The sequence below is a fragment of the Typopeltis vanoorti genome, chromosome 2 (genome assembly GCF_054136105.1).
Source record: "Typopeltis vanoorti isolate ZY-2024b chromosome 2, IOZ_Tvanoo_1.0, whole genome shotgun sequence".
Lineage (NCBI taxonomy): Eukaryota > Metazoa > Arthropoda > Arachnida > Uropygi > Thelyphonidae > Typopeltis > Typopeltis vanoorti.
The window spans coordinates 128,847,261-128,859,899 of NC_143550.1; the positions used below are offsets into that span (position 1 = coordinate 128,847,261).

Sequence of the window (12,639 nt, forward strand, 5' to 3'; positions counted from 1 at the left end):
TCTCTTTAAATTCCCTCTACAGTTGTTTCTTTTTATTTTTTTTGCAGCTCAAGCTTAATGGTGTTATTCATCCATTTAACCCCTATTTGTTTTACTATTCAGACCCTAGGTATATAATCAGCCATAACCTCCTGCAAAGGCTCCTTGACCACTTCCCATGCTCTACTGACATCCAGCCCTTGCAGTTTTACATGCCATGGCACTGAACCAAGCAATCTCCTAAGCTTGTCATACTTGCCAGCATGGTAATTTCACATATACCCTGTCTTAATCAAAAATTCCACAACTTTAGCCACCTCCCAGGTCAAGACTTAATGATCACTCTCACCAATAGGTGGCAACATGGTCATATTCATTACAGTCAAATTCTCAGATACTATTACCAGGTCAAGCACTCTTAAACCCCTAGTATTTTCTATTACATGCTGTCTCAGATAGTTATCCCTTAATAATTGAATAAAATCCATTTCCTTCCTCACATGTGTCCTCTCCTCCTTCCAATCAATGTTACCATAGTTGAAATCCCCCATAATAATTACCCTCCTTCCACTCATTTCATCAATTTGTTTATGCATACTATCTCCACCATCTATTCTATCACCTGGTCTATAGCAGCACCCAATTGTATATTTTGTTCTGCTAGTCACAATCTCACACCAAATAGCCTCAAATGAGCTCTTTTCACTATCCTGCAATACAACTTCAATTCTCCTTGGCTGCAGTTCATCAGCTATTATCAATAACACTCCTCACCCCATTTTATTCTCTCTGTTCCTCCTAAACACACTATAACCTACACATTCTATCCCACTAACTATATCCTCTTCCTTCAGCCATGTTTCACTAATGCCAATAACCTGTGGCCAAGAAGAGCCAATCAAGGCCAAAAATTCCTCCTCCTTGTTCCTAATACTCCTGGCATTAGTATACATGAAATGCAGAGGTCCCTTTGTCCCACCCCTATCTTGATGCATTATTCTAACTATCCCATTCCGATTACTTGTCTTTAGTACTGGCTCGGATACATTATATACATTCTTACACTCAACTGTCTCACTAATGTCCACATATCCACTTCTCCCCCACCTCATTGGTAGTTCTAGTTTTCCTGGTTCTGCACATCCATTTTCACTTCATTCAGCAATACCTTTTCCAGTCTCCACACACCAAATCCATTTAAATGCAGGCCATCCATCTTGTATAAATCCTTTTGCCCATTAAACTCATTCCACATGTACACAAATTCCACACCACACCGTCTGCATAACTGGCGCATAGAGTCATTTGCAATTATGGCCCTCCTTCTAAACTCCTCTCTGTCGTACCATGGCAACAGACTCACCATCCTAACTCTGCCATTCTTTCCTTTCGCTACCTTTAACAATACTTTCAAGTCCTCTCTCATAAAAAATTTATCTCATGCACCTCAATGAGAGAAAAATCTAGCTCTTATCCCTTTCTTCACTGCATTCATTTTCAACTTCCATGGATGCATTCTCATCCTCTCCCCACCCTCCATAATGAAAAATTCCTTCCACTGGTATCATGTATGGCCCTTTCAGAAGTTTATGTCTCTATCATATCACCCTCTTTTCTCCTGTTTGTCAGCATCTACAATCCACAAAGTATCTATCTCCTCATAATCTAAATTCCACAAGTCCCAATATCATCTTTAACATCCTTTCCAATGTATCTTCAGATGAGGTCACATCAGAGTCTTGTAAAGAGGCAAAATGATTTCCTCATCCTTACATGTTAATGTTCATTTCAGTATTGCAATTATCCTCTAAGTTGTATTCACAATCTTTCCTATTTCCTATCCCTGAACTTTAACTTCCTATCTACTAAAACTACAAGATCCCTAGCCTGGTCATTTCTAGCAGAATCCCACAAATATAATACACCATTAGATATCTCATTGCATCAAAGTGTATAACTTTACATCAAGAATGCATATCATATGCATCCCTTTATTCTGTTTATCTTTGCAACATCAGCAAACAGCTGTATGTCCTCTGTGAAATCCTTTCCAATGTCATTCTTGTAAAGACTGAATAACAATGGACAAAGAAATTTTATCACCAGAGTATACACCATTGGTCACCTTAAATCTTGCAGACTCACATACCTGATACCTCCAATAAGTGGATCAGTGATCCAGATCACTCAAATAATAATGTTAAATTGTGAATGAAGATATTTTATGTTTTAATACTTCATTCACAATTAACATAATCCATCATGTCATAAGCAAGACTTGTAAATATTATTTGTTGTTAGTCTCTTGCTTGTAATATATTGTTCATATAAATGCTTTGAGTTTTGTTATTAATTAATTATTTAATCTTAGAATATGTAATAATAATGAAAAGACTCTATATAAATATGTCATTCATTTTATTTAGTTTATTCTGTAAAATTTATTAATTATTATAAGAAACTGTGTGTATGTAAGTTTAAATGTATATTATATGAATTGTGATATATTTTTTTATTTCTGTATGTAAGAGTGATTTTATGTAATTCTTCTGATTGGATTTGATTGGCTGCTGAAGAAGAAACAGAGTTTATTTTAGTTAGCTCGTGCTGAGAATGTGAGCTACTGTGTATAAACAGAGAAGCCAGTGGATATAAGCTGAACTGGTTAGAACCGGATTTTGGCAGGAAGAAGGAACGTAGATGATTGGAAAACAAAAGTAAGTAAAAGGAGAAGCTTTAGGGACAGCATAGAGACCAGTGATGTGTAACAGAAGGGGGAGTTGATATATGCCATAAATCGACTACGAAAGGACCGGGAATTAATAGGCATTTCGAATTACTTATATAGGAGTTCTGATACTACAATATTTTCCAAATTTAGTAGAAGAATAATGCAAAACCGAAGTTAATACATAGAAGAAAATAAGGAATTAGTAGATAACTGAAACCAAGTGCATCAAGACTAGTATATTTCTGCGTCTATAATTCAGTTATTATAGTGGAAGATTTCTTTAGAATTGTGTTGCCATAAAATAAAAGTCAACAAGAATTTCAAATGTGCCTTTGCAAATTCGATGTGTAGAAGCAGTAAGAGTTGTCCTTTCTGTAACCTGTGAAGCTATAACTGTTAACTCCGTTGGATATATTTTAACCTTAGCTGTGGTGTTATGTCGATTAATGGTCGAATGTTAGATGTACTGAAGTACTTTCCCCTCGAAATAATAAGTGTCATGTTGTTCTATTAAATGTTAGCTGACTGAGAAAGAATAAAGTGTAGACTGTCATAAGATTAATTATTGTAACATCTGGAAGGTCGAACTTTTAAGAACTATTTTCAACTTGATTGACTGAACATAAAGAACTAATAAATGAATGTTTGATAATTTATGGATTGTAATTATTCTGAATACTTTAAACTGTGCTAATATATTTATGATATGATTCATCCAATTGGTTAGAGTGAAATATGTCAGAGAAATCCTAATGCTTTGTGAATTAACAAGTGTTAACATTAGTCATGATCCTCAAACCTAATTGAGAAGTTATTAATATATGAATGTGAATTCTTATAATATTTTAATTGGATAACCTTTTGCAGATAGGTATACTTAATGTATATATTGTACTTTTCCACATTAAATGTTTTCTTTTGTTGAGTTAAACTTGGTGTTTGCCTGATTTTCTTTCATTGCACCGCTCATAAAATTATTCGGACCTTTGCGGAAGCCTTAAATACTAGTAATAGCCTCAGCCTGAAGATAAAGTGATAGTTGTTGATGTGATAGTTGTAGAAGTTTAGTTGATGATTGATTCCTCTATATTATTTAGACTAATCCGAATATAGGGTGGCGCAGTATAATATAAATTTCTTTATATTCAGATGAGCATCAATCAACAACTAACCAAGTATAAAGGAAATTAAAGAGGTAAAGATAAAAATAAATAACCAACAGAAATGGAAAAGTTAGCTAGGTAGGACGACACAACAATAATAAACGTAATTCCATATTGTGCACTGGAATTATTATCACCACCCAAGATCTCCAGGGAGCCAAGGACTCATTGCAGGAGGCTGCAGATCACCCACATCAGTTGTCATACCTTCTCTTAAACTCATTCATACTGAATGCACTGACTACTTTGAAAGCCAAACTGTTCCACTAACTCACTGCACTGTGAGAGAAAAATCTAGCTCTCACCCTGTTCTAACTACACACAAACTTCCATGGATGCCCCCTTATCCTCCTTCCATATAACAAAAAATTCATCATGTGATACCCTATAATACCCTTTCAGAAATTTATAGATCTCTATCATAATGCATCTTCTTCCATGTACTAGTGTCTGCAGGCCATGTACTTTCAATCTGTCCTCGTAATCTACATTCCATAATCTCAATATAATCTTTGCTACTGTCCTTTACACCATTTCTACAGGTTCTTTATCCCATTCCAAAACCTAGGAGCTCAAATTCACATACAGTAGTCCAGGTGCAGTCATACCAGGCCTTATAAAGAGGCAAAATGATTTCCTTATCATTACATGTCAATGCAACTACAATTTTGGTTAGAATTTTTGCAATGTAACCTTAGAGCTTCAGTATCCTATGCAAACATAACTTCGAGATCCCTAGCCTCCTCAATTTCTTGTAACATAATTCCACCAGTATAATATACTGGTGGAAATCTTATGATGCCAAACTTCATAATTTTATAATCACTAACATTCCACTGACAGCCATTATCATTTGCCCACTGTTTCAGCTTGTTTAAATTATTCTGTAAGTTCTGGATAACATCTCTGATTGTCTTGCCTATCTTTGAATCATCAGCAAACAAGTGAACATCTCCTGTCAGGTCCTTCCCAATAATGGTAATGTATAGACTGACCAACAATGGTCCAAGGACTGATCCCTGGGTTACATCACTGGTCACTTTAAATCTGGTAGATTCACACACACCATACACCACTTTCTGATACTTATCAGCTACCAACTTATTCAAGTCTATATATCCAAGTTTATATTCCAATCCCATGTTCTCCACTTTATGCAAACAGCCTTTCATGTGGTATCCTATCAAATACCTAAGCAAAGTCCAACAGTATCATAGTGTATCCATTCTCTTTATCCAACTCAGCCATAACATTATAAAATATGAGCAATTGCTAAAACATGATTTCCCTATAGTAGACTCGTTTTTTCTTTTCAAAGTATAGCACATGAGTAAAAATTGAGCCTGACTATTGTGATGATGTAGTAAAATGAAGTAAAAAATAGTATCAAACATTGGTGACTTGAAATGTATGGTATGTGCAAATCTCATTAAATTTTATAAAGGGTTATAACATTCACTGACTTGTTCGGTTAACACATTCAGATCTGCATAGATGCACATCAAGATGTGCATCTATGCAGTTTACTCTCTTCTGTAAATTTTAATAAATCAAATGCAAGAAATTTCTTAATCTAAAAAAATTAAACTTACATAACTTAATAATTCTGCTCTAAATATCAATCTCCCATTACTAAAGTTTTAGCATTGTCTATTTCATTAACTAGCAAAATGGTACTGCAAAGTAAGGCAAGTTTAATTCTAGTACTCATGATCAGTTTCTCTACTACTGCCTTAAACAGTATCAAGTTTTCATACTTCATTTTAGTATATAAAAAGATCCCTTTGGTCACTCAATAATTCTTGGCAAATGCAAATCACCTCCTCCCTCACACACACTTACACAAATAAAAAAAAAAAAAAAAAAAAAAAAAAATATCAGCTAACGCCTTTTTATTCCCGTATATACGGGAGTAGGCGAGGCCATTTAGCCCTATCTAACTTTTGGAGACTGAGTGGGCAGTTCAATCTCCACTGGTACCCAATCAGAGACAGATGGCCCAAGGCTATCACTAATTAAGCGGTACGCAGTGAAGAGAGACGGCTCAAATGTGCCGCCATCTCGTGGTCTCTAACCCTAACACAATATATTTAATGTCTGAAATAATGTGGGTTCCACGGTCGATTTTCTTGAGTTTACAGGACGAAAAACCCGAGTTTCTGGGAGGAAAAACCTGCTTGCCCGTGCCAGAGATCGACTAACTCGGGAACCGGTCGAAAAAAGGCTTAGAAAAATTTCCTCCAGTCGCCGACTAGACTCGAAACCAAGACTTCCTTCGTGCGGCCTAGCGCGGTGGTGTGCAAACGCCACATCCACTGAGCTACACAGGCTCAAAGTTACACAAATAATGAAGTTAAAAATCACTTATTATAAAAATATAAATATATGTTTTAATTTGCTGAAATAATCAATGTAAATTCAATCTATGAATATTTAAAAGAAAAATATATATATGGTGTAGCTTACACTTGGTGATTTATGCCTGAGATCTTGAATGGTAGTTCTTACATATATATCTGCAACATTTCTTAAAGCTTCAGATGAAGAAGTAATCTGAAAGATTATAAAATTGCAAAATTTGCATGCAAAAATAACAGCATATTTCTTCTAATTTCAAAAATACAGTAAAAACTTTGAAGTTACGCGGTAGGTGGGACCAACAAAAAGCGCACAAGTTGAATTCGCGTAACTCAAGGTATAATTTTGCATGTAATTTATATATACAAAATATTAGTTAACAAGTTCGCTGCCAACTACGAGTATACTTGTAGTTGGTAAACCAGCTACGAGTATACTCGCATGACGCTTACCGGCGGCAACGAGAATACTGTACTGACCTTGAAGAAGTTAAAATGCTTGGCTTGTGGAGCTAGCATCAAAACTGTGTATTCTCATAGATGGTATATGCTCTGCACAAGCCAACTACGAGTATACTCGTATGACGCTTACTGCCGGCAACGAGATTACCGTACTGACCTTGAAGAAGTGAAATTGCTCGGCGTATGGGAACAGACCATGCCGAAGTAGCGTGGCAGCGAACGTGTTAATTGGGACCAAAGGTTTACAAAAACACCTATATTTTTTAAGAAATATAATCATGATTGTAGTTTTTTCGTACATAAATAAAGAAAGTTATTTCGATGTCGATGGTCTCATAAAATCTAATAGATTCGTCTGATGGCATAATGTCTTTTTCTTTTCATACAAAATTTTTTCATAGCAAGCCAAAGATTTCTTTTATTCCTTGCCTTGTGGCTACAATTCGTTCTTCGTTAGAATCTATGTCCTCCAAAATTTGTAAACCTTTCTTAATTAAACTGAGACCTTCTGTTAATTTTGCAATTGACATGTGCTTTTCTGGTAGAACTGGATCTGAGGTTTCAGTCTCTTCGGTAGCGCTTTGCTCACACATTACTATGAGCTCGTCGATTGTAACCTCCTTGTTATGCGAGTCTAACAGTTCACTGACATCTTCACTGTCTACTTCTAAATCTAATTGCCTTGCAAGGTTGACAACTTCTTCTATTGCCTCAGCAACTTGATCAGTTTATGGCACCATTTCCGCTTCGCATTTTAAAAAGGACGGACAAAGTTTTTTCCAGACACCATTCAAGGTTTTTTGGGAAATTTCACCCAAGATTCTCCGATAATCCTTACAGCATCTAAAACATTAAACTGGTTCCAAAACTCTTTAACAGACAGTTGCTCATTTTGCCTCATAGCTTCATTCAGACTTGCAAATGAACACTGTGTATAGTATGCTTTGAATGTTTGATAACTCCTTGGTCCATCGGTTGAAGTAAGCTGGTTGTATTTGGAAGCAAGAAAACAACTTTTACACGAGGATCAAAATCAATTAAAGTTGCAGGAGGGTGACCAGGTGCATTATCAATAATGAGCATAACTTTAAATGGAATTTTTTTAAACTGGCAATAACGTTCAACTTCAGGTATGAAGTGGTGACCAAATCAGTCTTCAAAAATAGAAGCTGTCACACAAGCTTTAGAATTTGACATCCAAATCACTGGCAAGCCAGCTTTAGATTTATTTTTTAGAGCTCCTGGATTTTCGGAGCGATAAATTAAGAGAGGTTTTAACTTGCAATCACCAGCTGCATTTCAACCAAGCATTACTGTCAACCGGTCTTTGGAAGCCTTAAAGCCAGAACGTTTTTTCTTCACATGCGATGAAAGTTCTCTTAGGTATCTTTTTTCCAGAACAAGCCCGTCTCACTTCCATTAAATATGGTTTGACTGCTATAGCTACCTTCCTCAATGATAGCCTTAACTGTCTCAGGAAAAGAAGACATAGCCTATTTATCAGTTTACGTAAACTTGCTACCCTTATCCGCTCCGCTAAAGACTAGCTCCCTCCTCTTTCAGTGCCTGGTGTATATAGAGTGCCTTGTTCCTGTAAACTTGCCTATTTCGGACAAACAGGCAGGTCAGCATCCATCCGGTTAGAAGAACACAGTTCTCACATCTGCACACACAATTATGGTCAGTCTTGTTTTGGATATACCCCACAGGATCTCCTGGAAAAAAACCTACCATGCTCCAACATAGCACATTCAAAAAAAAAAGACTATTTTCTTTGAATCTGTATCTGTACTCAGGAATCAACCTAATTTAAACAAATACGGTTGCATTAAATTTCCCAAAATTTGGGAAACTTTAATTATCAGAGATCCCTCTTTACATCCCAGGCCACCTGCAAATGCCCATAGAGGGCACACCACTTAGATAGGACTTTAGTTTCACTCTGTATTGTATGTGTGTATGTTGTTACAAAAAAGTTTTTGTAATCCTCGAAGATGTCTCTGTGACGGAGACGAAATATTGGAAGTATCAAAATTAGTTTTAATCCTTTCTCGGTGCTGTTAATATTCCATTAAACCTCTAACATGAATATGTCTATGCATTAAGGGAAGGGCCACTACCCAGACCGGTTTCGACCTTTATTGAGCTCTTGTCAGTGGGAGGCAGACCCAAACATGAAGATACCAAAGCAGAAGCAATAGGAGAGGTCATATTTACCTATATGAGTTGCCAACTGGTGTATAGCGCACGAGAGAATATCTTCAGGACTGAGGTAAAGTGGTGCAACCTTACCTCAGTCCTGAAGATATTTTCAGGCGCAAACTTTGTTTGCTTACACTTGGATAAAGGATTAAACTAAATTTATTATAATCTAACCAAGAGCAGAATAAACTTCCAACATCTTTCTCTAAATCCAGAGTCAATAATAAGGTGATACACCGGTTGGCAACTCGTATAGGTAAATATGACCTCTCCTATTGCTTTTGCCTCCCACTGACGAGACCTCAATAAAGGTCGAAACCGGTCTGGGTAGTGGCCCTTACTTAATGCATAGCAGTATACGTGCCTGCAAGGAGATACATTATGGAAGATACTGAGACAAGGAGTGATGAGAGCTTGGTCCACCTTCGCTCGGAGTTGCACCACCTTACCTCAGTCCTGAAGATATTTTCAGGCACAAACTTTGTTTGCTTACACTTGGATAAAGGATTAAACTAAATTTACTATTACTGGGTTGTTTCACAACAACAAAATGTTCAGTTTCTTCGTTAGGCACTTTCCAAAAATATAAAATTTTCTTCTTCTTTTCCATGGGATCTTTTTTTTTTCTCCCTTATGTAGCATATAATATTATTCCTCTTGTCTCACTAAAGTATAAATATTCATTATCATCATCATCAAATTCCTGACATGTATCCTCAAGGGATGTACAGGTATAAATATTCTTACTTCTCAATTCAATATGATGCAAAAATTACCAATTCTTTACCAGAGAAAAACAGTTTCTTCTATTTCATGAATTACGGTTCTTCAATATCAAGCCACTTTATAGTTTCAAATTTCACTCATTCTGTCACTTTTCCAATAGAAAAATGAATAGATCAACGTCCTTAAGACAAAAGATGAAATTTTTCATTCAGTGTTTCCTCAAACATTGAATCAGAATGTCAACTCCAATATTTTCATTTATTTACAAAATAAATGAAGATATTCATATCACAACAAGTAACTAACTTGTTGACAGTCACAACTCTTCCAGTTTAAAGATTTGAAGTGCTACAATTCCTTCTCTGAATCTTCTATTAATTTTCTCCTGCCTGTTACATTTTCTTAAAAACTTCCTAAGGACAAAATTCTCTGGTTGCCATTCTCAAATTCTCTCTCGCCACTCTTTTTTTCTCATTACTATGGTGCTGAATGCTCTCTTTGTCAGCTGTTAATCACCCATCAACTCTTTAGCAAGCATGCACACTTCATACACTTCATGTAAATGACAAGTGAGAAGTTACGTGGTAATGGTGGACACATCTTCTTTAGTGTAAAGAGAATGTCTCCACAAAAATCAAAAGTATCACAATACTTTAACAATTTTGAATTACAATAAAGAAGATTGAAATTATTACAAACTATCAGAATCTAGTAAGTACATTAAATCTCAATTGGTTTATATTTCATTTTAACATATCAATTATCAGACACATCGCAAGTGCCACATACGTTACGAAACCAAAACTAATAATATACTAACATAAATTTAGATGAACAATTGTAAAATGATTCATAATTTTAAAATATGTTTATTTTTACAGTTTGACTCGCGATTCTTAAGGTATGAATGTGTGTGCGCGTGTAAGTGAATAGAAATGTCATTTTGCTGTACAGTCATTTTGATTTTTTTTAATACTGAATACTCATGTTACACACACACACACACACACACACACGGATAGTAAAATGCTAAAAGGAATATCTTGGTCTGATTCATTTAAATGCCTAAAAACTTTATCTATGTTTCAATTGTGAATCATGAAACAGCAAATACACAGGCCTACAGATACAAACCTGTATGACTAAATAAAGGAAAATTAATCATTTCTATAGCACACACAAGCACGCACACACACACACACACACACACAAAGCTAAAAATTCTCACTGTAAGTTGTTTTCTCAACAGATACCAAAAACAGATTTTGAAAATAAATGATAGCTACTGTGTATAGAGGCTTAAGTGCTGTGAAGACATAATGTTGGAGGTTTAATGGATTTTTTACAACACTCAGAAAGGATTAAAAAGAATTTAATACTTTCTATATTTCGTCCTAGTCACTAGGACATCTACGGGGATTACAAAAATAACTAATGTAACAAATATCATACAATACTAAGCCCAACCACGTGGGTGACACTAAAGTCCTATCTAGGTGGAGCGCCCTCTAAGGGCGGTTGTAGGTGGCCTGGAATATAAAGTAGGATCTCTGGTGATGAGTGTTTCCCAAATTTTCGGAAGCTTAATGCAACCGTATTTATTAAGATTTGGTTGATTTCTAAGAGCTGCTGCTGCTTCTAAGAATAGTCTCTCTTTCTTGAATTTGCTGTGATGGAGCATGGTGGTTTTCTTCCATGATACTCTGTGGGTGGTGTCCAAGACATGGTCGGCCAAGCCTGAATGACCATAGTTGTGTTTACAGATGTAAGACTTGTGTTCCACTAGGGCGGATGGATGCTGATCTGCCTGTCTGTCCAAAGTACGCCAGCTTACAGGAACAGGGTACTTTGTAAACTCCAGGCAGAGCGAGAGGAGGGAGTTGATCTTTTGTAGAACGGATAAGGGTAGTAAGTTTGCGGTGGGGTTTATATGCTGTGTGTAGGTTGTGCTTTTTTAGAATCTTGGCTATTTTTTCAGATGTGCCACGGATGTAGGGTATGGTGATGGCATTTTTAAATTCTTGTTGACGAGAAGGACCGGGAATGGGAGAGGAACTAATTATTTTTTTCATACTGTGATCACTGTAGCCATTGGAGAGGAAAGTATCGTGTATGTAGTTAAGCTCAGTAGTGAGGACGGTTCCACTGGAACAAAGATTGTGGGCTCTCTTGGTAAGAGTTTTAATAATGCCATATTGTTGAGAGGGGGGGTGGTAGGAGAGTTTGTGAATGTATCTGCCTGTGTGTGTGTGTGTGGGTTTTCTGTATACAGTGAAGGCAAGTGTATCATTAGGCAGGCATGTGACTAAGGTATCTAGGAAGGGTAAACAATTGTTCTTTTCCTTTTTGATAGTAAACTGGATTCTTGGATGTAGGCTATTGAGATGACTGAGGAAGGAGTCTAATGTGTCTGGGGCATGAGGCCAAATAGAGAACACATCATCTACATATCTTAGCCAGATAGAAGGTTTGAGTGGGGCTGAGTCTATGGCTCGTTTTTCAAAATCTTCCATATAGAAATTAGCAAGGGGGAGAGAGAGGGGGGGAACCCATGGCAGTTCCCTCTATCTGCTTGTAGATTTTGTTCTTCCAAGAAAAATACCCAGAGTTAATGGCAAAGGAAAAGAGATCTAAGATGTCAGAAGGGAAAACTTTTTGTAAGAGAGATACGGTGTCAGTTAAGGGAATATCAGTAAACAAAGAGGAGATATCAAAGCTTACCAATATGTCTGCTTTATTCAAGGTTAAATTTTCTATGAGGGCTTTAAAGTGGGTAGAGTTTTTTTATATAGGAAGTGGACCTTCCAGTGAGGGGGGGGTCATGAGAGTTGGCTAGCTGTTTAGACAGTCTGTAGCAAGGTGCATTGGTGGCATCTACTATAGGTCTGAGTGGGGAATTGGGTTTGTGGATTTTTGGTAAGCCATAAATTCGGGAGGGGGGGGGAGGTTTAAGTTTTTTCGTGATGTCGGGGGGCCAGGAAGATACTTTTTTAAGTAAGATTTTTAATTTTTTAACTTG

General features: G+C 36.5%; 1 protein-coding gene across 1 annotated transcript in view; it reads right to left on the reverse strand.

Moving 5' to 3' along the window:
- Nucleotides 1–12,639, reverse strand: part of LOC150109426 (endothelin-converting enzyme 1-like) — a 297,401-nt gene that overhangs the window by 223,201 nt on the left and 61,561 nt on the right. Inside the window, exon 4 of the mRNA XM_090413095.1 lies at nucleotides 6,340–6,426. Within this exon, the coding sequence (XP_090269221.1) occupies nucleotides 6,340–6,426 (87 nt within the window). The remainder of the gene's footprint in view (nucleotides 1–6,339; nucleotides 6,427–12,639) is intronic.